Source organism: Apiospora phragmitis (assembly GCF_038363925.1).
Source record: "Apiospora phragmitis strain CBS 135458 chromosome Unknown utg000007l:1.0-2108841.0:1.0-2111359.0, whole genome shotgun sequence".
Lineage (NCBI taxonomy): Eukaryota > Fungi > Ascomycota > Sordariomycetes > Amphisphaeriales > Apiosporaceae > Apiospora > Apiospora phragmitis.
This window is the reverse complement of record NW_027117405.1, coordinates 912,679-938,219: the sequence shown is the minus strand read 5'-3', so window position 1 is coordinate 938,219 and position 25,541 is coordinate 912,679. Positions and strand designations below refer to the sequence as shown.

General features: G+C 53.2%; 14 protein-coding genes across 14 annotated transcripts; 7 read left to right on the top strand and 7 right to left on the bottom strand.

The window, feature by feature from the left end:
• Nucleotides 1–431: 431 nt before the first annotated feature.
• Nucleotides 432–1,607, top strand: PG994_007244 (uncharacterized protein; the record flags this gene model as incomplete). Its single annotated transcript, XM_066858653.1, has 2 exons — nt 432–1,366; nt 1,496–1,607. 2 exons carry the CDS (start codon nt 432–434, stop codon nt 1,605–1,607), a joined length of 1,047 nt encoding a protein of 348 aa, XP_066715595.1.
• A 479-nt stretch (nt 1,608–2,086) lies between these two features.
• On the bottom strand, nt 2,087–3,855 carry PG994_007243 (cytochrome P450; the record flags this gene model as incomplete). Its single annotated transcript, XM_066858652.1, has 5 exons — nt 2,087–3,119; nt 3,175–3,419; nt 3,470–3,607; nt 3,659–3,751; nt 3,814–3,855. 5 exons carry the CDS (start codon nt 3,853–3,855, stop codon nt 2,087–2,089), a joined length of 1,551 nt encoding a protein of 516 aa, XP_066715594.1.
• A 534-nt stretch (nt 3,856–4,389) lies between these two features.
• On the top strand, nt 4,390–5,398 carry PG994_007242 (uncharacterized protein; the record flags this gene model as incomplete). The annotated part of the gene is made up of 2 exons (XM_066858651.1): nt 4,390–4,748; nt 4,813–5,398. The coding sequence occupies 2 exons, from the start codon at nt 4,390–4,392 to the stop codon at nt 5,396–5,398; spliced, it is 945 nt and encodes a 314-aa protein (XP_066715593.1).
• Nucleotides 5,399–7,756: 2,358 nt separating this feature from the next.
• Nucleotides 7,757–8,511, top strand: PG994_007241 (uncharacterized protein; the record flags this gene model as incomplete). The annotated part of the gene is made up of 3 exons (XM_066858650.1): nt 7,757–7,780; nt 7,834–8,183; nt 8,304–8,511. 3 exons carry the CDS (start codon nt 7,757–7,759, stop codon nt 8,509–8,511), a joined length of 582 nt encoding a protein of 193 aa, XP_066715592.1.
• Nucleotides 8,512–8,641: 130 nt separating this feature from the next.
• On the bottom strand, nt 8,642–9,966 carry PG994_007240 (uncharacterized protein; the record flags this gene model as incomplete). The annotated part of the gene is made up of 3 exons (XM_066858649.1): nt 8,642–9,012; nt 9,095–9,818; nt 9,955–9,966. 3 exons carry the CDS (start codon nt 9,964–9,966, stop codon nt 8,642–8,644), a joined length of 1,107 nt encoding a protein of 368 aa, XP_066715591.1.
• A 1,777-nt stretch (nt 9,967–11,743) lies between these two features.
• On the top strand, nt 11,744–12,637 carry PG994_007239 (uncharacterized protein; the record flags this gene model as incomplete). The annotated part of the gene is made up of 5 exons (XM_066858648.1): nt 11,744–11,838; nt 11,882–11,952; nt 12,019–12,126; nt 12,181–12,260; nt 12,356–12,637. The coding sequence occupies 5 exons, from the start codon at nt 11,744–11,746 to the stop codon at nt 12,635–12,637; spliced, it is 636 nt and encodes a 211-aa protein (XP_066715590.1).
• Nucleotides 12,638–12,753: 116 nt separating this feature from the next.
• On the top strand, nt 12,754–13,829 carry PG994_007238 (uncharacterized protein; the record flags this gene model as incomplete). Its single annotated transcript, XM_066858647.1, has 3 exons — nt 12,754–12,960; nt 13,011–13,292; nt 13,437–13,829. 3 exons carry the CDS (start codon nt 12,754–12,756, stop codon nt 13,827–13,829), a joined length of 882 nt encoding a protein of 293 aa, XP_066715589.1.
• Nucleotides 13,830–15,242: 1,413 nt separating this feature from the next.
• Nucleotides 15,243–16,432, bottom strand: PG994_007237 (tyrosinase; the record flags this gene model as incomplete). Its single annotated transcript, XM_066858646.1, has 6 exons — nt 15,243–15,418; nt 15,478–15,616; nt 15,771–15,855; nt 15,910–16,006; nt 16,065–16,240; nt 16,329–16,432. 6 exons carry the CDS (start codon nt 16,430–16,432, stop codon nt 15,243–15,245), a joined length of 777 nt encoding a protein of 258 aa, XP_066715588.1.
• A 957-nt stretch (nt 16,433–17,389) lies between these two features.
• On the top strand, nt 17,390–17,719 carry PG994_007236 (uncharacterized protein; the record flags this gene model as incomplete). The annotated part of the gene is made up of 1 exon (XM_066858645.1): nt 17,390–17,719. The coding sequence occupies one exon, from the start codon at nt 17,390–17,392 to the stop codon at nt 17,717–17,719; it is 330 nt and encodes a 109-aa protein (XP_066715587.1).
• Nucleotides 17,720–18,177: 458 nt separating this feature from the next.
• Nucleotides 18,178–18,882, bottom strand: PG994_007235 (uncharacterized protein; the record flags this gene model as incomplete). The annotated part of the gene is made up of 1 exon (XM_066858644.1): nt 18,178–18,882. One exon carries the CDS (start codon nt 18,880–18,882, stop codon nt 18,178–18,180), a length of 705 nt encoding a protein of 234 aa, XP_066715586.1.
• Nucleotides 18,883–19,611: 729 nt separating this feature from the next.
• PG994_007234 (uncharacterized protein) lies at nt 19,612–20,789 on the top strand (the record flags this gene model as incomplete). Its single annotated transcript, XM_066858643.1, has 5 exons — nt 19,612–19,741; nt 19,796–19,919; nt 19,973–20,179; nt 20,245–20,580; nt 20,654–20,789. The coding sequence occupies 5 exons, from the start codon at nt 19,612–19,614 to the stop codon at nt 20,787–20,789; spliced, it is 933 nt and encodes a 310-aa protein (XP_066715585.1).
• Nucleotides 20,790–21,534: 745 nt separating this feature from the next.
• Nucleotides 21,535–22,179, bottom strand: PG994_007233 (uncharacterized protein; the record flags this gene model as incomplete). The annotated part of the gene is made up of 2 exons (XM_066858642.1): nt 21,535–21,814; nt 21,929–22,179. The coding sequence occupies 2 exons, from the start codon at nt 22,177–22,179 to the stop codon at nt 21,535–21,537; spliced, it is 531 nt and encodes a 176-aa protein (XP_066715584.1).
• A 759-nt stretch (nt 22,180–22,938) lies between these two features.
• PG994_007232 (uncharacterized protein) lies at nt 22,939–23,586 on the bottom strand (the record flags this gene model as incomplete). Its single annotated transcript, XM_066858641.1, has 2 exons — nt 22,939–23,211; nt 23,266–23,586. 2 exons carry the CDS (start codon nt 23,584–23,586, stop codon nt 22,939–22,941), a joined length of 594 nt encoding a protein of 197 aa, XP_066715583.1.
• A 535-nt stretch (nt 23,587–24,121) lies between these two features.
• Nucleotides 24,122–24,853, bottom strand: PG994_007231 (Haloacid dehalogenase; the record flags this gene model as incomplete). The annotated part of the gene is made up of 1 exon (XM_066858640.1): nt 24,122–24,853. One exon carries the CDS (start codon nt 24,851–24,853, stop codon nt 24,122–24,124), a length of 732 nt encoding a protein of 243 aa, XP_066715582.1.
• Nucleotides 24,854–25,541: the final 688 nt, after the last annotated feature.

The following is a 25,541-nucleotide window of genomic DNA, read 5'->3' as shown; positions in this document are numbered from 1 at the left end:
GGGTTCTTCTTGTCATCTTGTCAGCAACGCCAAGCAGCACTGCGGCACGGTGACTACGCCGGAATGGGCATAGACCGTGGGTGAGATTCCGTCTGACAACCACCGAGATCCACCTGATTATTTCCCCTTTAGGAAAGACCTACTTGCTCTTCTTCTCCACTCCCGACGCAGCGATGATTAGTAACCTAGTTCGGGTTTTACACAGAAGCCTTTCACTGACTATGGATTAGAGTATATGGTGGATCTAAAAGTCACCAGATGAGAAAGGAGAAGAAAACAGGCATCTAGTCGATATAATAAAGGGGGGTGTGATCATGTATTAGAACCAAGATGAAGTCCTCCAGCTTCATTATTCTTCTACTTTATGCGACAAACTTGATAAGACCCGACAACTCCTGAATCGTGTACTATTGTACTACGAGTCTGCCGAAATGACTTCCTCTATAGACCTCCCGCCCCCTGCGGAGTCGTACTTCATGATGTTTATGCGGGCACAGTTCGTCAAGGACGTGCTGCCGCCAGTTGACCTTAATCTTTTAGGCCAGACCGGCATCATCACCGGCGGCACCAGCGGAATTGGGCTGGAAACTGCCCATGTTCTGCTCGAGCACGGCCTCTCCAGGCTGGTGATCACCACCCGAGATCCAGATAGGGGACAAGCAGCCGTCATGGCACTACGAAAAGCGCACCCGCACACAACGATAGATGCATGGCAGTTGGATATGCACTCGTACGACTCGATACAAGCGTTTGTGGAGCAGTGTCGTTCCTCGCTGGACACGATCGACTTCACGATTCTCAACGCCGGCGTCATGGAGACGAACTTCTCGACGAACAAGACCACGGGCCACGAAGTGATGCTCCAGGTCAACTACCTGTCCACGGTCCTGTTGGCGTTACTACTTCGCCCCGTCCTTCGGGGGAAGCGCCGCGATGGCGGCAAACCCAACCGCTTGACCCTGGTGGGCAGCTCCATCGCCCACGCGGCCCGCTTCGCCGCCGGAAAGGACGACAACAACAAAACCTCGTCTCGGCTGCTGCCGGCCCTGAGCGATCCGGCTGGCTGGGGCATGGTGGTGGTCATGGACCGGTACGCGACCTCGAAGCTGCTGCTCATGATATTCCTCGCCAAGTTCAAGGACCTTGTTGACCCCAAGGAGCTGACCGTCAATCTCGTCTGCCCCGGCAGTATCCGCAACACCGGTTTGGGACGCGATATTCCGGGTTTGGTCCAGATGATCACCAGATGGAGCAAGATTTTGACGGGTCGATGTCTGCGGGCGGCGGCGTGGACGGAGGTGGATGCCGCTGTGGTTAAGGGGCCAGAATCCCATGGGTGTTTTATCGTCGACTGGAAGATCTCACCGTACGTTTTCTCTTTCCCCTTTTTGCATTTTTCTCTCTCTTTGTGCTCAGCGTCTCAAACTGGTCCAAAAGAATTTTTATCCTTCGACTGGGGTTATGATTCTTAATTATTGACTGACCTGCATATCAGATTTGTGCGGCTCCTTTACACATCGGATGGTCAACTTCTCTCGGACAGGTTATGGGAGGAAACATCGCAGGAGTTCCGAAATGCGGGAATACATGAAATCGAGGGTATGTAAATGATTATAGGTAATGTTAATTCTCAAATTGGAAAGTTTAAACGGTGAGAAGGTGTAATGAAGTTTTAAAAGGGGGAGTGACCGACAGACCCGAGCGTCCGATTTATTGCGAATGGCTCACTACGCGGCGGCTGATGCGTAGCAGGAATTTTCCCCTGAGCTGCTTATTAGTTTGCCCGCAGAACTCACGAGTGCATACCGTTGACGTAAATGAGTAGGAGTAAAGACATTATACTCGATGCAAAAATCTCCACATATCGAGAATTGCACACTACCGTGTTAATATACCCTTTCCCTGTCGAATGGAGTTGAGTGTAACATTGCTTGAGGCAATTCGCCTATTATTTCTTTGACGTGGGGGTCAAAAGCAAAATCTAACCCCCATCCTTCAGGGGTATGTAAGCTTAAGCACTGTCACATCCACACACGGACCTCATCCTTCACCACCACAGGCACAACACAGCACACCCGGTAGATCTCTACTGCCCCACCCCCTTTCCAACCGGCATCGGCTCTGCGACCCCTCCTCCTCCTCGTGGCATGTACCGGACATTCAGCGGCGCCTTCTTCCACAGCTGCGTCAGCCGGCACGCAGCCGGCCAGTCGAACGGCTCCCCCACGAGTTCCCAGTCGAGCGCAAAGACGATCTTAGCGAGTGCGACGCGCAGCTCGATGTAAGCCAGGCTAATCCCCAAGCACGCGCGCGGCCCGATGCTGAAGGCCGCGGTGTAGGGCTTTGCCTCGTTCGCCTCGACCAGCCAGCGCTCCGGGTGGAATGACCGCGGCGACGGCGCGTTGCGCGGGTGCAGGTGCAGGCTGTAGGTGTCGCAGCCCACGTAGATCCCCCGGGCACGAAGTGCCCGTCCACAGTCTCGCCCGGCGACACGCGCGGCGGGCCCAGCGGCGAGGGCGGGAAGATGCGCAAGCCCTCTTCGAGGACGGCGTTGAGGTAGGGCAGCTGCTGGGGCCCCCGCGGCGGCGGCGGTGATCTGGTCGGCGCTCCCGAACGCGGCACGGACCTCGTCGGCCAGGCGGGCGCGGCAGCCGGCGTGCGTCGCGAGCAGGTACGTGAGTGCGGTCAGGGTGGTGGCGCTGGTCTCGGCGCCCGCCGTGAGGAGCACCTGAGCATTGTTGGCGAACTCGGCGGCTCTGAGCTTGCCGGAGCGGATCGGGTGCGTCAGGAGGTCGGTCCGCCCCATGCGCTCGTCCATCCGCATCCGCTTCTGCACGCGCTCCAGGGTCGCGGATTGGTGCTGCGCCCACTCCGCGAGCACCTTCTTGGGCGCCAGCCACGGCAGGGCTTTCTCCATGATGTGCAGGCGCTTCTTCAGCTGGACGACGCTGGTCAAGTAGATGGCGACCAGCAGGATGGAGACCCAGGTGTGCGACTCGCCGTTCTTGACGGCGCCGAAGGACTCGCCAAAGGCCAGTTCGCCGGAGCAAGACATGGTGGTTAGCTGAACCAACCACAACTGTGTACCTTCGCCTCGGGGCTGAGGGAGGAAGTTGGAGCTTACCCATAATATCAAAAGTGAGTCACTCAAAAGCCTTGCTGACGTCCACATACGACCTCTCACGGCTCCATCGGTCAAGCTGTTGCACGAAGACGTCGACGTGGTTGTGTATCAGGTACTCCTGGTCCCGCAGGGCCTGGGGCCTGAAGCTGGGCGCGAAGAGCTTGTACAAGACCGCATGCTGATCCGGGTCCCTCTCGTAGGCGATGTTGGTTTCCTTGCCGGCGTCGTAGAACAGCTCGGACTTGGTGAAGAGCTTCTTGGTCTTGGTGGCGCCGCCGTAGACTTCCTTGAAAGCCTGGGGCGTACAGAACGATAGCTCGTTCGAAGCTATGCGGATGACATCACCTTCAGGGGGAAATCAGGATCAGAGTCGACTCCATACGTAGGAACGCGTGGGATGGGTGATAGCCTACCGTACTTGCGGTGTGCTTGCTCGATGATGAACGGCCAATTACCTCCGGTATACACACTTGCATACCACAGCTACATCGTGTCAGTGGTCTACCGGGAGGCGATATGGTGCTCGAAGCTTACCTGAGAGACGGCAGCAAAACGAGGACCGGGGTATTTCGCCAATGGGTGGAAGTAAAGATTGTATATGCACGTGATTATCCAGTATGCCAGTAGCTACACAGTATGGAGAGTCAGTAGTGCTTTCTTTGCAACTGAGATGCGATGAAGATACTCACCAAAGCCGCCACGGAATACCACACCACAGCGAGGGTGAACATGGTGAACTAACCCGTAGTAGAAAATGTCTTATTCTGGATCCAAGATCAACTGCACGACAACGCTCGCAGGCAGCGCCCTACCCAGGTAAACGGTTCAGGATATATAAACAGAAAGGAAGAGTGGATAAGGAGAGATGAAGACATGAGTATGGACGCCGCACTCCGGCATCCGGCTAGAATCCCGCGCAGCCAATCTGGGTTTCATTCCATCTGTATTGGCGATCCTGACTCGCTTGCGTCGTTGAAAGGTCGAACGAGGGGCGCTGCACATCTCAATTTCGCCGTGCGGCGCATTCTGCTTGCGTCTTTTTTTTCTTTCCTTCAGCGGACATGTCACCCAAAAAGGGGAATCCGGCCACATTGTGCACCCTCCCTTGGATGCATTGCCATTGGGAGACACTTCTGGCAAGTCACGGTGGCGGATTACAGTCCTTACTTTCTTGCCGTACGTATCTTTGTTTATGTTCTCTGAAAATGACGAACCCCCTTTGCTGACGGCAAGCGATCGCTATCCAGTACAGCACGGCGGCAACCATGACGTACTCGCTCAGCATCATCTTCTCCAAGCTATCCATCCTCTTTTTCTACTTGCGCCTGTCTCCTCAAATCTCCTTCCGGATCGCCGTCATCGCTCTGATCGTCATCGTCACGGCCTACGCCCTCGCCTACCAGGTCGTCAGCATCTTCAGCTGCAAGCCAGTGAAAGCGGCGTGGGACATCACCATTACCAACTCCACCTGCGTGGACAAGGAAGCCGTCTACATGGGTCTCAGCGTGTCGAACATCATCATGGATTTCATTATCCTCCTGATCCCGGTTCATGTCGTATATCCCTTGCAGATGTCAAAACGACAAAAGATATCATTGGTCATTTTATTCGCCACCGGTGGCCTGTAAGTTACAGCACAAGAGTTGGAGACGCCCCCTAACCCCCCTTACTGACAAAGTAACGAATAGTGTCTGCGCCTCGGCCATCAAGAGAGCCGTGATCCTGCCACCCCTCATGCACAACCTGGAGTACAGCTGGGGCATCGTCGAGCAGTTCGTGTGGTCCTTCATCGAAGTCAACGCGGGCATCATCTGCGCCACCGTGCCGGCCCTCAAGCCCTTCTTCGTGCGCTACCTCCCCAAAGCGCTCGGCGTGAGCCTAGGCGGCAGTAGCGGCGGGAAGCAGTCCTCCGAGCCCCAGTCGCTTCCCCTCTCCACCACGGTGGAGCAGAACAAGAGGCGGTGCGGCATAGGCAGAAAACCGTCGATGACGGACCCCTATGAGACCACCGACGACGACGAGCGGTGCTGGGACGAGGACGAGCAGAAGCTGTGGACCCAGGGGGCGGCCGGCTTTGGGAATAGAGAGAAGATGGGGCTCGACACGGTCGTATCGTCCCCTCGGAACTTCGGGGGAGCGGATGCAAGTAGCATCGACTCAAATGTTGATGGCTCGGGGAAAGGGCATGGTATACACGGGAGATCGATTGGCTCCGTGCATGGCATTAACGTAACCCATGAAACCAGCGTTGACTATACTGGCAGAGCGCTATAGAATGCGTCTTATATAGCTTGCTTACATAACTATTTCACACTTGGCTGTTAGAAGAAAACGTCAGTGGTTGGTCTTATGGCATATAGCAATTAAGAAAGTAGGCAGACTTCTTCTAAATATCACCTGTTGGTCAATTCTTATCTCCCCGGGTATCCTTTCTGTTTCGTCCAAGTATTTGTTTTTATGTCTCGATATGCTTGGATTTCTCAGGGGATAAAGGAATATGACAGTGGCTTCATGATCGTACTTTTAAGACACTGACCACATACCAAAGATGGAAGCAAAATGCATGTCTGATAACGGCACTGGTTGCTTCGGTGAGCTGTAGATAGGCGGAGAAGGACTGTTATCAACATGGCCGAGTAATTGGGCAATGTCTTCGACAACCATGGAACGCCGCTTGTAGTCTAAGTCTAGAACGGTTACGGTGAAAATAGAACTGTAGCTGGAGTTAGTCCATTAGACGGTATCCTAGACGTGCCGCTAAATTGGCAATACGCGGAGCGAAGACTGACGGTTAAAGTGTGCTAAGAATTAGTAGGTAGGTAGTCAGGCCTCGTGACATCTGGGGTGAGCTGAAAGTAAAAAAGGGGGGTGGGGAACGTCTCTTGATAAACAACGATGGCAGAGAGAGGTACATACTGAAAAACAGATCCTTCTTTCTCTAACCACCAGCTCTCGTTCAACTGGCTTAGTTGGTTGCTGACTGTTGTTCCAGCGTAAAAGTGGCTAGATAAACCCATGTTCAGGCTTGTATTTCCGTAGTGGTTTTTCATGTGGTTCGATCCTGGCGCAGGGCAACCTAGCTTTTTGTTTCCCCCCTTCCTCTTCCCCTTACTTTTATTGTTTTCACACAGGCCTCCATTTTACTGCCACTATTCCCTCTTCTTTCTTCTGTTTCTACACTATCCTCAAGTCATTCTGTCCAGCATTATCTGTAGACAGTATTCAAGACGATCAGGTCTTGAGGTCTGGACAAGTATTCAATCACACATATCACTCATAGGCAGATTATTAGTAGGTATCAAAATCTTCCTGCTCTTTACGTCGAGGGTACGTAGTCGTGAGCTTTTGTTTTCCACACGAGAATTGAGCTCACACTTAGTCTATAAGAACTCGACGGAAAATTTCTGCTGCTACGGGCTTCAAATCGTTGCTCTCCTAAGAGAGACCTTGGCCAAAGACCCTGAAGAGAGCCATCTGGTCGAGTGTGTGGGGTGAGCAGAGTAGCAGGCGATCCGGGGACGGCATTCGCGTGAGATTGTCAAAGTGAAAAACACTACAGATATGACTGCACCTAGTTTGAGCGGTTGGTGTATGGGTAAAGCAGCTTTCCAGTTAGGATTCGTCTCCAGCAAGAAACTATGATTGCGAAAATATCAATTTTAATGAGATTCAGATAAGAGAACTCGGAAAGCAAATCAATCTTGAAAATATCCCGTAGCCCCTGAAGACGACGGGACTCAGCCTATACGGCATCATAAGCCTAAAACTAAATCACTCTGCATCCACTATCATCTCTTGTGGAAGCTACTCACCCAATCCGGACCTCTTTTGTGACTGAAACTCTCCTAGAAAAGGTCCAGCCAATGCACCAAGTGGTACTGTACACCTTCTGTATCGTGGAGCACAGTCCAAGCAAGATCATCTCACGAATCAAGCTTATACAATTACAGAGTGCCAGATCAATACCGGGGATATTTGCATTAATTCTTTGTCTTTGCTGGTGTCATCGTCTATGTGGCGTCTAAAGAACGCTCCGAGAGCACTTGGATCTTGCCGGAGCTCCTTTCTGGCTGGGGGTTGGTAGCGTTCAGACGATCAGCGTATTCTTTCGCAGTTACTTGCAACTTCGTTCATGTACATAGAAGGCGAAAAAGGAAGGCAGGTAGCGTTGCTGTTAGGTAACCATCTTTAATCCCGCATACGACGCTACTTACATATGTTGAACCTTCCTAGCCAGGCATCGGATCTCAAGATCAAACAACGGAGACTTGTACATACACGTCAAATAGGATGAATTGTCCCAGTCAAAACTGACTTTCATATTCATGCAGGAGTTGAACTTAGCTTTACTGCGTAGTACATGCATACCAGCTAGGATGGGCACAGGTGGCTTGGGCTAGGCAATAGTTGGAAGTTGCCAGATGGTATTCCTAATTCCTACCCCACCCGATATGCATGAAGCCCCGCATCTCTCCGACAGCGTCCAGGATTAATTGAAATTAAAACACATCTTGAAGGGCCATCGTCAACCACGGCCATCAAAACCACGAACCAAGAGTGAACAACAACCGTCTCATCATAACCCCCCCCCCCCAGGAGTCTGGTATCTTTAGCAAAACCACACCCACAACAATGCCCGGCTCATCCCTCTGGCTCGTCCCACCCCCTCGCACCCCCTCCACGCCACCCTCACCGACCTGATCGAACAGACCCTCCCGTCCGCGTTCCCGGACCTCGCGGGCCCGGCCTTCGCACCGCACATGACGCTGACGTCGGAAATCGATCCGGCCGTCTACGGCGAGGACCCCCAGGGGTGGCTGGACGCCGTCCCGTGGCCGCGTGCCGCGGACGTGGACGTGCAGCTCGACCAGGTCGCGACCCAGGACGTCTTCTTCCGCCGCTGCTACCTTAAGGTAGCTTTCAAAGAAGGTGTTCGCAACATTGCGGGCCTGGCCCGGGCTGCGGGCGTGAGCGGGGAGGGCCATGCGTTTGGGCCGGTTACTGAGAAGTGGCTGGAGGAGTGGAGGGGGGCGTTTGGGCCGCATGTTAGCTTGATATAGTAAGTTGTTTCCCCTTTGACACTGGGCCGCTCTAGACGGACTGCATTGCCTCTTGGATTTGGTGATTTAGTCATATGCCAAGGGGGCTGGGAGCGATCTTGTTGCTAACTGTGACACAGTGGGGAGAATCCCATCAACGATGAGAAGTTAGGGGAGATCTCCAAGGTTGTCGAGGAGTCTGGGATCAGTCTATCGTCGTCATCTATTCCTGGGGCGAATGAGACTCCCAGCCAACAGGGTGGATGGAAAGGGGGAGTGGTCTGGCTTGTCCCCACCGACAAGCCAATTAACGAATGGAAGCCGATCGCGACACGCACTTTGGATTGATGCGGAATACATAAAGGCATGACCTCTACTCGGATTTGCATGTTCTACCCAAGCGCAGCTGGATGTCCATCTCATATCGTACAAGCGGGCTTTTTCCTAAACTGACAAGTCTGATCTACTTCGTAGTTGGTTAGGGTGCCTGAAGACTAGTCTCGCTTCTTACGCCGCGCTCTAACACGCTATCAGCGACGAATGACGACGTATCGCCATGATCTGGATGTTTAGCGCGCGCCGAATGGGCACTTGTGCTCTCTGAGGGCTGCTCGGACAATTGGATAAACTGGCTTTCGTCGCCCTGTGGATCGCGAATGCTGCGTCCACTACCCCTTGTGTTGTTGCCACTGCTCCGATTGGAACGACGAAAGGTGAGGGACAGCAGGTGGATAACCGTCGCCGAGACTTTGGTGAAGTACGCTTTGGTAGCCACGACGGCAAGGGTGGGCAGGCAGGCCGCCACAATGCCAATGGCGATCTCGCAGAACGACCAAACGCCGGACCACACTTGGTTGTCTGATGGCAAGATTAGCCGGGTAAAAGAATAAGGAGGACAGCATCATCGAGTGAAAAGCAGAGCGGTACTCACAGCTTGCGTCACCCTCCGGGGCCCGAGCCAGAGCAACCACGCGGACGATGCCAAACACGCATACCACGGCACCCAACAAGAAGATGCTGCAAACCTGGATCCGCCGTGTTATCGACAGACGAAGCTTGAGGATATGGCGAATGGGCAATGCTAGTATACCGACGTCGGTGACCACATTGATGATGCTGGCCGCGTTAGCATGCAGCCAAGATGCCAAGATGCCGCACGAATGCAAACACTCACCCAAGAGTGGTAAACGGCGGCAGCGTCTCAATGCATTTACCGGAGCCCCCGTCCACATGGAAGATAGCGGGATGCACTGGAAGGCCGCGACGAAGATGAGGCCAAGGTTGAAGACCACGATGAAGATGCCGAAGGCCCAGGATATGTACACCAGGCTCCGCAAGGGGAAGAAGATGCGGCAGTAGAAGCACAGTATGGAGAGCTTGGTCAGGACCACACATATCGCGTACGCAACGATGGCTGTCACGTATCCCTGGATGAAGCCCGCCGTGTTGGTGACGAAGAGGATGTGCTTGCCCTCGCCGAATGTGACCTGGATCCAGCCGACAACGGCGTACGTTGACAGTGGCGCCAAGGCCGCGACAATCAGCCAGTCATCCGGGCCAAGATATAGCTTTCCCGTCTTGCGAGCCCAGATACGCAGTCCCACGGAAATGTAGACCAGAATCAGACCGACGGCGTTTGACGCTATGATGCATGGCTGTAGGCTGTCACCGCATGCTTCTTGTAGTATTCGACCTCTTCTGGCGTTAGTGACATGGTGGAGAAGCGAGACGCATAAAGACGTCACGAGGACACCGAAGCCCTACTAGTTAAGCCTGAATGAGCAAGTGTACAATAGGGTGCATGGGGAATCATACCAGACAGCCAGACAATGCCGTGTTTGCTTGATGGTCGAGGTCGAGCAAACAAAGTAGGGAGACTAAGTAACTTGGCCTTAAACATCGACGTGATTGGACCTGGTCATAGTCGATATTTTGGACACTTATAAAAACCGATAGTCATTTCCAATTGGAGGATTTCTAAATATCCAAATGTCTAATCTCGAACCTCGACGGGCTCCTTCGTGGGTTGTAAGTTATTTTGGTTGACGCCAAGACTGGAGTATGGGGGCGTTGGGGGATCCAATGCTTAATACAATGAGTTGCACAAGAGGATTCTGCATCCTTCCTTCATTCCAGTCCATGCCCGTGGAACAAAATGTAGGGGAATTCTTGCTCCGGATTCTGGTCGGGGTTTGATTGCATGATAGGATGGACGTTGAGCATGCAACGTTCGTGGCTTTTCCTGGGTGTGAATCCCCTTGTCACTTGTAGGGATGTTTCTCCGGATGCTGACAACGATTCAGATAAAATGCGGCATGGAGAGAGGATCTTGCTCACTGCACTACATGCATGCCGCTTTACCCCTCTCTTGCCTATCACTGGATTGTCCATGCGAGTTCTCGAGCAATGACGAATTCGCGCAGTCAACTTGATAAAAGAAGTCACTTATTAATGTAATGGGTACGCATAGGTATCGATCATGTCCTTTGCATTATTACAGGTGTCGGGGATGTTACCTAGTTCGAGTCTTCGTAGCCCCCAAAATTGTTGGAGGGCCTCTCTATGTGGCGCGGGTGTTGAAGCAGGCGTATATATGAACCTGGTCTTTGGCCTGCCAAATCCTCGACACGGGATACATCGATATATGAGCCAAAAATCGTTTTTATCTTTGGCGAAATCCTTCCTTCTTTCGAAGCACAGCTCGCTCATACCACCAACACCACAAGTCCAAGTGCGTTTCACGTTTTTGCTCTTCTTGGGCGCCTTTGCCAGCGCCGCACCGCTGAGTTCAAGCCGTACGAGTGGCCCAGCGAAATGAGAGAGAGACTCGGCTAACAAGAGAGGTAGATACCATGAGTCCTGATGCGGTCGACTTCAGCTCTGTGGGCGACGAATACAAGCGAAGCATCCATAGCCCGGAAGAAGTGGACTTTAACGCCGTGGGCGATGAGTATTGATGAAGGGCGTTCCATTCTCAGGAGCTGCTTGTTTTACTGTGCCAAGCATGGGACCAAATAGGGGAAGCCTGGGGTATGCAGTGATGGTGATAGGGGTTTGGGAACAGTGCTACTACGACAGAACTCGATAGCACCCATCATGCTTCCACCGCAATTGATATGATCTGCTACCTAACTTCTTGTGACTCGAGCGGATTTCAACTTGGCCATGATAGGGTGACCACAGATGTGGAAGTAGAAGTGCATACGACAAACCATTTCATCCCGCTACTTATCGCCGCCTCAAGCTGGCGGGAATAAGTTGTACCCCCCGCTTGAAAGCTGCACCAATGATTACATACATATGCATATGCAGTTGGCGGTCGCTCCGCAGAAAGACCGACGTTTCTGCAAGTGCCGGCCGTGGGCTTCATGAACACCCATGGTCTCGATAAAGATACCCCTCCCCCTTTCACACCATGGCTCTCCCCACTAAGCCTTATGATGCCCTTGGTTTCGTGTTCTCTTGTTCAACTTTCAATTGACACTATACGAGTGAACCTCTCTTGGGAGCCCTTTGTGCCTTTATTCATTCTTACACCATCCTCGCTCAAGATTGTCTCCTGTCCATCTCGGGGCTCAACATGTTCGTTCAATGGCTCAAAGGCGCAAAGGCGCAAACCCGCAGTACTCGAAGCTCGAGAACGGCACTGACGAGAGCCCCTCTGGTCGAGGAAGAGTTGGTTCGTAGCGGCCGTCACGTTGCTGCTCTGTATGCTCAGCTTCGGCACTGGTTGGATGCTCGGGGCAGCGGACACCCAACTACCAACACTTCCCGATATCATTCCTTCTCGTAAGTACCTATTGCGGCATTCCAATCCACATGGAGGGTCAATGTTGGTAACATTACATTATGCAGTGCCCGTTACTGGCCTATCGCGGCAGCAGGTGATGACCCTGCCGGATATGCAGGCTGCCTCTCCGGCTAATGGGAGTCACGAGCCGGCGTGGGACAAGCTCATTCCAAGTAAGCAAATGCTGCGCTGACTGAAGGCATGCCAAGTGCTGACTTTTGGCGTAGACGGCCTCGGCTACGTCAAGCATCCCACCCTGGCACCCGAGTTCTCTGTGATCGGAGTCTTTCACCAACTGCATTGTCTGGTCGGTCGCCCGCTGCATGATTCCAAGTATGGATCGGCGGTGACCCGAAGGAGTATCAGTCTGCTAACATAACCGCCCGGGAAATCACTTTTTAGTACACAGTTCGACGTGCATACTACGCCGCGTACGCTGCCTCCATCGGTCAGGCGTTCAACCAGACAGGCGTGCGCGAACCGGAACATATTGCCCATTGTTTGGACTACCTACAGCAGAGCCTGACATGCCACGCCGACGTCGGTATCGAGCCCTTCTATGCGGGCCATTACCCCGACACCATGTTCGGGAGGCAGTGCCGCGATTTTGGCGAGGTCCAGGCATGGGCGGCGCAGTGGCGGATCGTCAATGGATCTGGTTTCATCTTCGATTCTCCATCGTGAATGAAGTCTCCATTCAGGTCGCGTAACAAATGAATATCTAGCACATCGTTCATGAAAACTTCCATTATCGGCTATTGCAAGTGCTATCTCACCCCATTGTTCGATGCGACATAGCCATGGTCGCACGTATCGACCAGCTGGCGGCAACCATCACCAGCTATCTGGATCAGAATAACCTACCACATCCGTCTTTCGACGCGAACGGGCCCATAACGTTGAACCTCTCATCACAGGCAGAGTGTGCGCGCAGCACTGCGATTAATGCTCTCCAAGAGCTGCTAGACCTGTTGCAAGGGCCCATCGCATGCATGCTACCCAAGGTGGTTTGACTCCTGACGAGGTGCAAGAAAGGAGCTAACACGCCGACCGGTAGTATAACGGCACCAGCCTACAAGTCATCTCGCGCCATGACATTGCCCGTAAAGTCCCCATGGAAGGCACGATTTCCTTCGCCGAGTTAGCGGGAGCCACAGGCCTGCGCGCCAGCGACGTAAACCGCATCATGCGCTTCGCCATGTCCTACCATCGACTCTTCACGGAGCCGCAAGAAGGCTTCGTGGCGCACTCGGCGGGATCGAAGAAGCTTGCTACTGATGACGTTGTGCGCGCTGGAGTGGGCCAGTCGTTCGACGAGTTCTACGGCTCCTTTGCTAGGGTACGTGTTGTGCATTTATTTGACTCGTAAGCACACGGCAGATGCGCTCGACAGGTTCAAAGATGGAGAGCCGAACCACACGGTGAGTGTCCGCGCTCGGAAATCTGACCATGCGCCATGTACACAAGAGCTAATGCCAGGCAGGGATTCGCATTGGCGCACGAGACCGACATGTCCATGTTCGACTATCTGGGGACACAGCCCTCCAAAGCCGAGCAGTTCAGCAAGGCGATGCGGTTCTACTCGGCGGTCGTACCCGGGTACGCGGAATCACACCTTGTCGAGGGCTACGATTGGGCCTCGCTCGGCACCGGCACGGTGGTGGATGTTGGGGGTGCCGACGGCTACGTCAGCCGAGCGCTCAGCAAGGCCCATCCACGACTGAACCTAGTGGTCGAGGACCTGCCAGACGTGGTGGAGGCGGCGGCCGGGAAGCAGCAGCAGCCAATGCCGACCGACTGCCGCATCCGATACAAGGCATACAATTTCTTCTCCCCGCAGCCTGTCGCATCGGCCGATGTCTACCTGTTTCGCTAGGTCTTCCACGAATGGCCGGACCACTATGTCGTTGCCATTCTCCGCGCACAAGTGCCTGCGCTGCGCAGGGGGTCGCGAATTCTCATGAACGAGAGCCTGAGCCCGCCGCCTGGGTCCCTGCCACTGACGCTCGAGCGAACCATCTGGTAAGGTTGAAACCCCATGGCCCATATGCCCGAGAGCTTGCATACAAGCGTTGACTGACTGACCTATTGTAAGTTTCATTGACATGCTGATGTTGACGACAAACAACTCGCGGCTACGCACCATGGCCGAGTGGCAGGACATGTTCAGCGCGGCAGACCCCCGTTCGGGGCTGTTCGCAGGGTCTCGGTTGGGGGAGCTGCCCTTGCTATTCTGGAGGTCGTCTGGGAGAGCGAATAACTCAGGCCACGTGATTGTATATGCATACGCCCCTTTTGTTTATACTCCAAGGACAGCATATGTACATGTGGCAAGTAATATACGCCGCCACCAATCGGCACTCCTATATTTTCGAGATGGTGCCTAGTAGGTCGTTCCGAGTTTGATAACTGGTCTCGGAGTTAGGGTAGTGATAGAATATGTATCCTGGGGCCTGTGCAATGCCAGCTTGTCAGATATCCTTGAAATTCACGGAACTTTCACCCCCGTAATGGCACCAAATGGCCCAAGTATGGTTCGTGCTAGAGCCAACAAGCAAAAAAGTCCCCCGCATAGAGCATGGGCAGGGTGGGTGGCTTTACGTACTGGATTTTCGGTACCGACGTATAGTAGTTGAGTAGGTAACATGCAGGAAACCAACTGCATATGCAGTTTGTCGTTGGTTTGTCAGAGTTGGGAGCCAACACGCCTCCATCACTGGCCAGCTTGGCCTACCCCGACTCTCCCGTTTGCCGTCGATTCTCACCGAGGCTACACAAGCTGCTCGTATCTGTTCCACCTTTCTGAAGTATTGTGGCTGATCTTACTGTGGCCCGCCGTACCAATAGGACTTGTAAGTCAGCCAGAGGCCCAGATTCTTGCCCCTTATTGGAGACTGATCCATGCGCTTCTCATTGCGTCGTCACATGTCATACCTAGCACCCATTATTGCGGTTGTCTAGCACTATATACAGGGCGAAGAATCCACCCGTAAGCCTTATGAGTGTGACGTGCATTTGATATTGTCCGCATCTCCGCCACACTGCAGTTGGGGTGACATTCAATCCTCCCGTAACCGTTGGAAGTGACGTTAGGGCCACCCCTGACCCCAACAGGGGAGTACTGTAGGTAGGTTACATGTCGAGCAAGATCTGCAGCTTGGCTCTGCCAGATGTACTCTGGAGTCTTCATTGGGTACTGGATATGGAGACACCAGATAGGCAGGTGCTGAGCGGGCAAATGATTGGTGTGTGAGGAAATATAGCTGCTATTTGCAATCAAACGCGACTTTCAATCTTGATATTCGTAGCACAAGAGCCCATTGGCGATGGTCATGACGGAATCGACTGCAATATCAGGCGCCAGCCCCGCCATTTCGAGCGGATCGGTGAGCTGCGCCGCGATGGACGAATTATGTCTTGATGGGCCGTTGTAGGCGCACGCCCGCACTTGGAAGAAGATTGGATCTAGCCACGATAGGTAAGCAAGCAAGACGGGCAGGGCAGATGCGCCGGGAGCGACTTACCATTGGGTGCGGTGAAACGGGAGAAGTCGCCGCGCACGGTAATGGGAATAGCGGCATGGGGCCCGTCCTCCAGCTTCAAGAGGAAGCCGTAGTAATCGGATTCGCCCAGCACGGCGGCCATGGCGGTGCCGTTCAGTCGCTGGGCGCCGAAATGCGCTTGCAGTTCCCCCCGTCAGGAAGCCCCGCGACAGGCAGTGCGGGTGCCAGTCGTCGTTGTAGTACTGGACTTGTAAGCCCGCGAAGGGGCCGTCTTGGATACAGTGCCCGTGGCCCACGGTGGTGGGCAGACGCACGTTTCCGTTGGCGCCGAAGCCCTCGGTGGTGCTCCATACGGGTGCCTGGGTCAAATTAGCCCAGTCGTGCGTCCAGTCCCAGTATCTAATGGAGCATTAATTTAGGTGAATCTGGAACTCGAACGGGACCACCACTTACGGGAGAGTGTCCTCATACTGGCAATACTGCTTCAACGTTTGCTCGTAGATATGGATGAAGTACCGATGCCACGGCAGGAATGGGGCTGCTTCGTGCGCTTTGGGAGGTCAGCAGATATGTTGGGGGAGAGAAGATAGGTGCGTAGGTACACTTACAGTAGTCACCGATCTTGCGGTGTATGTATGCGAATTCGTCGTGAAGACTTCCATGACAGACGGTAGAGGGAATGGAAGATAAGCACTTGACTGCGCGAAGATATTCGAGGCGCTCGGGGCTGCGTAGGTCCCGCAACTCGCGAACGGACAGCGGGCTGTCTACATCCTGAATCGATCTTGCCATGCTCGGTATGGCCACGTAGAGCCCAGAGAAAGAGCAGCACGGCTGTCAGTACGACGGCGGCGATGATTGCTCCCACGCACCTCCTGCCAAGGAACGGGGCTGAGGATTCCCTGTTTGTCTTCTCTACGAGTGGCTCGGCGCAGGTCCGATCTTCCTCGCGTTCAGATTCACTCGACGATGGCATTGTACGTAGTCAGTAACGATGAAAGAAGCATAGGAAACATTCAATATGGGAGATACTGCGAGGCGACACGGGACATACAAGCAGCGTTTCCGCCCCCAACTCTGTTCTGAACTCATGACACGGGATACTTGAATGTCATAGAGAGGAAAACATATGGGTGGAGATCTTAGCGGCATGATAGCGAAGTATTCCGGCTGCCAATGCATCGGCCTTGCCCTCAAAAGAATAAGGAAGTCCGAAGATGATCGACCATGCCGGCAGTGGGATGTACGTATCTACATGCACCCTGTACGTACCCTTCCGGGTGGTATTAGTCAATTGCAGACTCTTGTTGGTTTGATCCGATGGCAGCCGTCGCTGTACTCAATGCCCGATAGAAGTACGACAAACAATGTGCTGATAGCTCTCGCGCTGGGCTGGTCACTTTCTCCCTCAGTTTACCTGGAGGCCTAATCTCTCATTTTGAGCTACTCCGGTCATGTCTGGCACAGCTTCATATCAGCTTGTATCCGACCGCCCAAAATCTCTGTGCTCCACGGAAGAGCCGTATACGCACCACCACCACCAACGGTCACGAAGACGATTGCTCACGTACGGAGCCATTTTGCTTGTGTTAACAAACCTCTTCTCCCTGAGCTGGCCGTTATGGATCCCACGGGAGCGTTCTCCATCTGACATAGCCCGCACCGACAAACTCGATACCGTTTACAAGCGCTTCTGGTGGAATACAGCGTACAGCCCCGCCAACCGCTCCGATGCCGACAGCCTGTGGGACGAGAATGGGCCGAGGCGCAGGGCTGGCCGCTCAGCGGCTATTATCCCGGCGACAAGACGAAAGCTGTGTATCTCCTGGAAGCATATCACTTGCTCCACTGCATAGTAGGCCTCTTGGATACATCCAATACTTTACACAAGAAGCAAAAGTTGAACTAACTAGTCTTACTCGTGTAGCGTATCATGAGATTGACGTTTTGGGAGGCAATTGATGGGAAGCCGCTCACGCATCGTCCAGGGCCGCACCTGGACCACTGCTTCGATGCTCTGCGGCAGAACGCCCAGTGCAATGCGGACAACACGCCGCTGTACTGGTCTGGTGACCACACCGCCGGCGATGGGCAGCTCCATCGACGTCGCGACTGGGAGCAGTTGCACGCCTGGGCCGCCGAGAACACGGCATGCTATCGAGATAGCGTTGAGGATATCCCGCTCAAGGACCACTTTGGGTTTTGCAGAAAAGATGGCGACGATGGTGTGAAACCCATTGATTATGGGGCAATCATTCCATAGCCAACGTGTGCATTCAGTCTCTCAGTAAGACCTTAGATGCATGTTGGTGCAGAGGACATCAGAAAGGGTTGGGTGTAGTGCAGCAAGCAAACGTCTAGGGGATCATCGGAGGGGTAGGGTAATCATTCACCACAGGCTACAGAGGCAGCGGGGTAGCATGCTAGCCCACCCTCCTTTCATCATCTTTATCACTTCACCATCCTTCACTGACACTGCAATGTACTGTGGTGAATTGAATCAATTGATTGAAGCATTAGGCCTGATACAAGGGTGTCTCCGCCATGCCTTTGCATGATGCAATTGGTTCCTTCTAATTACAGCCTAATGCTTGTCTCCAACCATACCAATCAAGTACGAGTGACTGATGCTATGACAGCTACCACCACCACCACGGAAGTATTTGCCCTACTCGCTCATTGCGAGAATATCTCCCCGTTAATCTCTGCCAGTTCAGATGCTCATAGGTTCTCTCGAATGGGTTCTACGGTGATTTCCTTGCAGATCCGTAGGATACTATCAATCTCGCTAGGCGGGGTCCGGCCTAAACCGCATTCTGTAGCCACACCAAAGGGGAACGGGACGACAGCTTGTGCAGTTTCCACGCGCTTTCTCGTGCCAGCCTCGTCGTTGGCGTGCACTACCCCAAGGTATATGTGAGGCGGTTTCAATCCAGGGGCATTGAGGTTGAGACGGGTCAGAGGTGCGAAATAGCCGGGATCCGTTCGCTCTTTCGGCACCGGCAAGTGAATCCATTCAATTCGCGGGCCCAGGGTTTCACGGGCCAGCAGGGCGTTGGCGAGGTCGACCAAAACCGTCGTATCCTCTGGCTCGATGAAATGCTTGTGCCGAAGATCGCCGTAGCAGAGATGGAAGGCAAGTTTTCCATTTTTCGGAATTCGTTCGCATAATCGTGCAACGCGATCAACAAGACCTTGTTGTACGCCTCCAGGTGAGGAGAAATAGGCTTGGTGCCGTCTGTCTGGGAACCGTCCTCGATCGAACTCGAGCGCCGTCATCTCAAAGGCCAAGTCCAATTGGATCATCACATCATCATGGGGGATTTCGGCAAAGATGTGATCGATCGTTTCGGCAAAACGTTGTTCGTATAGTGGTTCGATCGCATTTGCCATCCAATATATTCCATCGCTCACCTGTCTCGCCATCTGGTATGGCTGGCAAGCGGCCAGGAAGAGCAGTAGCCAGGCGTGTGAAAACCTCCTGCGGCGAGTCTCCAGGGACGCTGCCGACCATGAGCACTCCAGTAGGCGGCTTCATCGTGGCGTGGATGGTGGTGTAGCAGTATGAATGGTAAGTAGGTGAAGATGAAGAATTGCAGGTTCTATCCGTCACTTGGACTTCAAATGTTTGCTTTCAGATGTTTGTTCAATGTTCTGAGGGAAGGAAGGAAGGTGGGGTTCGGGGTGTTCGGGCGTTACATAGAGTAGGTGAGGGAGACCTGCGCTGAAGCATATCGATATTCCACTGCAGTTTATAAATGCGGCTTGCCTAATTCGCCCTTGCATTCAATACCTCGGCGGCACGCCATAGGGTGATCCTATCTGACGTATGTTCTTGAATTACCGCTGAGGGTGATCCTATCTGACACATCTTCTTAAATTACTTGCACGCCACAACCACCTTTGGCAGTTTGGTCATTGCAGGGGGGACGATCCTTCCAAGCACCTACGTACTTCTTATACCACTTACTGTCATCCCACACGCCATGTCGACCCCCAAAGAGGCCACTCCTGAAAGACCTTAATAAGAGGCAGCTCAGGAACGATCAAGTGCATCACAATCGCCTCACCTTTCAGGATGGCGGTTGTGGCTCACGACTGCAGCGTACGCTGCGAACCTCCGGGCAGCTGATTTAAACTGACGTTGTTAGGATCATGTTGGCGACCTTCCTCGTCAACATCGAAGTATCGATCGTAGGCACTTCTCTGGTCACGATTGCCAACAGCCTTCACCGCTTTAGCGAGACCAGCTGGATTGTGACTGGATATCTAGTGACATACACAGGTATGTCATGTCATACCCGCCACGTTTTTCGAAGCACACTCACTCATTCCTTAGGCTTCATGATCATCTGGTCCAAGCTGAGTGACATTGTCGGCCGGAAAGTGGTCTTTATTACCACCATGGCCCTGTTTGTCATCTTTTCAGGTGGCTGCGGTGCCTCGCAGACGATGACCCAGCTGTATGGCACCGCCTGTTTCTCTGCGAACCTTTTAGATCTAACAATGTATCTAGAATCATCAATCGTGTCTTCCAAGGCGTTGGCGCTGCAGGTACCTACTCTCTCGCAGTGGTTATCCTGTTTGAGATGGTGCCCCCAAGTAAGTACGCAGCTTACAGCGGTGCATCTGTGGCCGTGGTCTCGGCGGCCAATGCCTTGGGGCCCATCGTCGGTGGACTGATCAACGAGGACAGCTCTTGGAGATGGGTCTTTCTGTTCATGTAGAACACCCCAGACCAGAGTCCCAGACAGACGGCCCGAGACAGTTGCTAACGAGATTTGACAGTGTTCCCTTTGGGGCTCTCGCCATCGGTTTTATGTTTATTGCATTCCCAGCGAAGCGACCAAACAAGAACAAGGAATCAGTATCTGGAGTATTGAACTGGACGAGTCTAGGCCGGCTTGATTTCATTGGAGCAGCACTCTTACTTCTCGCATCTATATTGCTGGTTACAGCGCTGCTCGAGGCCAGTATTCGCTTCGGATGGAATGCGGGCGGGACCATTGCGCTCCTCGCCCTCTCGGCCTGCAGCTGGGTCGGGTTTCTCGTGTGGGAGCGATTCGTGACGAGATGGCAGAATCCGGGACCGATCTTCCCATGGACCTCCTTTTCCAATACCACGTTCGTGGGAATGCTTTTTGTATGTTTATTCATTCTCTCATCTTGTACGCGAACCTGCTAACACACAATTCAGGATGACATTCATGGTCGGCGTTCCATTCAACGCACTCATTGTCAATCTGCCACAGCGATTCCAGGCGCTGGATGATAAGACGGCGCTGTGCGCTGGCCTTTGGTTGCTCCCTTACACCGTGGTATCGCCCGTGTGATCGATCATCTCCAACGTTGTGGCTACGAAAGCTCGGGTCCCGCTCGTTCATCTACTCCTTGCTGGTGCTGTCTGCCACTTGGTAGGAGTCTCTCTGCTATCGACACTAGATGGAATCGAGTTCGTGTCTGCTGGTTTGGATTACGAAGCGATAGCTGGGGCTGGCGTGGGCATCACTTTCTCCATTCTCGTCCTCGCCACTCCGTTCGTTGTGAACCCACGTGATATTGGCAAGCGAATGTTTGCCTATGGATATGCCACTCAAATTCGGATTCTATCGGGTTCACAGCAGTACAGCTCTTATCAGTAGTTCTTATATGGCGAAAGAAGCAGATACGAGTACCTTGATACAAAACTCTATAAGATATTTCACTGGGCAGATGAAGTGAGAAAGGTGACTGGGGCCCCCTAAGCTGGCCCTGGTGAGAGGGAATTCTATATATTGGAAAACAGTAACCTCATGTTTGGGTTTTTGAAATCCTTTGTTTCTGCTGGGCCAGCCAGGTGTGAATCGGGAAACGAAGTGAAGGATATGTTAGCAATTCCGTCTTGGACAAGGAACATGAAGCAAGCAATAGTAGCACTATGCTCTTCACAATCTGTCTAGGGATAACCATTGTCCACAAATATACAAGGGGATAGTCAGGGCGAGAACTCAGACTATAGTATTGAGGTTGGTTTTGGTTTCCAAGCATTTATAACACTAACTTCGAACAAATTTCGCCATTCTCCCTAACTCTGCCACTTCACCCAGTCCCAGCGAAAGCCCTAAGCCCTGCCATCTCATCTGTTTGGCATGGTCCAGACCGCACGACCTGGTGAGGTGGAATCTCTCCGTCCAACGTCGGTATCTGCAAAGCAATGGTCTCAACAACGCCGGGATAGCGGGTGTAGTGGCCCTTCTCGCTGACATCGGCAGTGTCGGCCGCGAAGATAAGGCCGAACTTGCCTCCCAGGATATATGCACCGTCTGAGTCGTCGCCAGGCACGGTGATGTGAGCCAAACCACTGGTAAACATGACCCATCTGCCAAGGATGAAAGTTAGAGATTATCATCAGCACTAGTCATCCCGCCAGTCCGTTGAGTTTTTGGTGCTGTGATGATGATGGTAGTAAGGTTAGGTCATTACTGCGACTTACTGGTTGGCCGGGGCGTTGTGTAGGCCGCCATCAAAATTCGCAGGCAGGACACTGATGCCGAAGTTGGAGACGTTGCCCAGGTTCGCCGCCGCGCTGCCGCGGGTGCCGGGCGTCTCGGAGACGGCGAAGGGCGCGTCCAGCTGCCAGCACTCGAGCGTCGACTTTCCCCCGGAGGCGCCAATGGCGGTGATGTTCAGTTTCGTCTCCCCTGCGCAAGCGACCTTGGGAATGCACAGGCATGCAGCAGCCATACATAATAAGGCTGCAGGAGAGTTCAACCCGTGGCGTGTCATCTTAAAAGGGGAGGTTGGCATAAGTAAAAAAAGGAGGCGTGTAAGAGTAAGCTGAGGCTTGGTGCGGATGAATCTTACTTAACGCCATAAAGTTTGAGCCGAGACGAACGTGCAGCGGGATGTAAACATCGGTTGAAAACAGAAAATTTATGGTTTAACCTCACGAGGGAGTGGGATGAATAAGCACGATCTGCTCACCGCTTATGCAAGGGTCCGTGGAAAGCTACGTCGGGTCTGCATGCGGATGGCATGGATATGGATCTTGGCTGTAAGCTTAGCTGTAGAGATATAGATCTGCATGGATCTGCTGCCTTGAAACGGTTCACTTTGGGTAGCAGCAGAGTATTCCTTCTAGCCCGATGCGTAAAAGTACCACAGAATGACACCCAAATAGTAAGACTCCAGAGACATATTGGGTGATGATATGTATATTACATCACTGACACATATTAAATAGAATAAATCAATGCGAATGAGGAATAGCGGCTAGTAATGCTTAATACATTAAGTACGCTTACAGGGGCGATTTTCCCTCAATACTGCGCCACGCCTTGTCCTACCTGGCTATTAGTACAAATAAGGCATATATACAGTCCGGGATATTCTATTCTATAGGAGTAACATAAACTCTTCGATTACAAGCCCGACTGATACTATTCCGTGAAGTTAATCACGCCTACAATGATGGCTATTTCGTTCGACGCTATAATATACACATTAGGTCAACGCAACCATAGTTTGCCGGGATATGTACAGGAGGCTCCAACCAAGATAGATTCCAGAGCTCACCTGCGTGCACAGCGGCGCCACGGTACATTGGGCGTCGACAACTTTGTCGAAGACCGCCCGGCGGCCCACGACCGAAAAGACGGCACCGGCCTGGTCGGGCATGGTGTTGAAGCAAGCGAGCGAGACGGCATACAGGCTGTTCACGTCGAGCGTTCCGTCGCCAATGCGCCGGGGGTCGTCTTCGCGCCTTCCAGAGCACAGCTCGAACCGGAGGTTGTAGTCGAACCTGAAGGCAGGTCAGTAGCGGGGAGCTACGTTGTGGGTGTGCGTGAAGGAGATGCTCTTCTTGATGAACCGGAAATGCGGTCCCATTACGGCGCACCAGCGCTCGAACGCGTCGTAGCCGCCGGGGAGTGGGAATGTGATTGAAAACCGGTTCTGGCCGTAGTACACAGGCAGGGTCTCGTGACGGATCTGGCGGTTGGTCCTGATGATTGCGGGAGGAGCTAGTGCGGAGCATATCGTTGGTCCATACCGGTCGCTCCAGGCCCGGTGGTCGCCGAGTGCCAAATAGTATATCTCACTCCTCAGCTCTGGCGGTAAAAGGAGGAACGGGAACGTACCTTGGTCGGCCATCTTGAGTGGCACTCCTGTTCAACAGGGGTGTTACTCAAAATTCAGCTGCTTTTATATCATGTAAGTAAGTAGAGGCCTCCGTATAGAGGCGATTAGAGAGATTGCTTGGATGGGGAGCGAACTGCGGACTACTTAAGAAGGAAACAAACCTATTGTATTCAAAGAAAAAGTAAAAGCAACCAAGAAAAGAGTACAGAAGAGTTTATTCTATTTGTCTTTGGAACAATGAGAGGCAGAAAGTTCCTTTCACTGGGCAAAGACTAGGTAATTAGGATTTGTATTATCTTTGTCATATTGAGTAGTCCAGTAATTCTTCCCAACCAAGAGCTTGTCATCATACCCTGTCTTAACCGGAGGCTTCACTGCAATTTTGGTAGTACTTGGTGACTAAAAGATAAGATACTACAATGGTATGATGCTTTATTCATTACAAACTTCAATAAAGCAGCCATTTATTCACTTTGACTAGCATCCTCAATTTCTGCTACCCCTATGTTGGCTGCAACCACAAACCTCCACAGCAATCATGATCTCTTTATTGCTCCTTTTCGAGCGCGTCCGCCATCTCCCCAAGGGTATCGAACTTCCAGTCGTACAGCTCCTCCCCGCGGTTGCCCATGATAGCGCCCGGTCGCACGATCCAGCTGGACCGGAGCCCGACCTTCTTGGCCGGGTGGTGGTCGTGGAACTGGCTCTGGGCCGTCTGGATAACCTGGTCCGGCGTGACGCCGAACTCGGCCTCGACCCGCCGCAGCATGTGCTCGAAGTTGCCCGGGTCGGGCTTGTAGGTGCCGACGTCCTGCGCCGTGATGACGAGGTCGAAGGGGACCCCTGCCAGGGGGCCCGCGTTTGTCGCCGCGAAGGACTCGCGGTCCACGTTGGACAGCACCACCAGCTTGTAGTGCTTCTGGAGCCGCCGTAGGGCCTCCACCGTGTCCGGGAACGCCGGCCAGGAGCCCACGGACTGCCCGAAGGCCTCGCTCTCCTTCGGGCTGGGCGCTCGGGCCAGGTTCAGGCGGGCGGCAATCTGGGGGTGCACCGTCGCTAGCAGTTGCGAGTACGGCATCGACGGGGTTTCGGCTTGCTGCGCCGCCTCCAGCTCGTGGTACACAGTCAGCAGGTGCTCGTTGCTGAATTTGGCGGCGGCGTCGTTGGCTTCGAGGAGGGGCTTCAGGGCCGTCAGGATACCCGTCTCCCAATCGACCAGGGTGCCATAGACGTCAAAGCAGAGAAGTCGATAGTTGGAGAGCTTCAATGTCGTCGCCATGGTGATGTGCATTGAATTGATTGGTACCTATGGCAGTCGGGTCAGTGATCCGGACTCGACTGAGGCGAATTGTTGCTTTTTATGTTCTACATGCTTCGCTGCATCCCGATGTGTCTCTTGGCTGGTCCCGCCGTGCTACGTGGAGATTCATCATCCGCTACGCCCTACGACATACACGGTTCCGGTATCGGATTCCTGGGAGTCGGGGAGTCGATAAGCTGTCAATTTTCTTGGCATATATCATGTGGATTCAATTAGTTGCAAGGCGAGAGGAAACAGGATGACCGAATGCCATTGTGCCCATCCGTCGCAGGATCCGAAACATGGCATTATCAGAATCCCCATAAGTAAAATAACGTTGGGGGCATCATGATGCAATGGCGCCGCCCATGGGGGTTTGCGGGCTCTCCCGGGAGACGGGGTTCTCGGTTCTCACGCCGACGTTGTCCTGACTTTCTTCAAGATGGGGAGTGAGTTCATGCCTCATTGTGATGCAGATATGGAGTACACCATGACAGAACAATTGCGTTATTGCGTTTTCTGCTGATTTCGGGGTTTACCGGCTAGCGGATGAACGCACCGACGGCGATAAGAAACCCCGCATCAAGCGAGAGTGCACCACGCAACACGATTGTGGTTGCAAGTTGCAACAGTGCAAGACATGCTATCATCCATCCTCGAGTTCGAG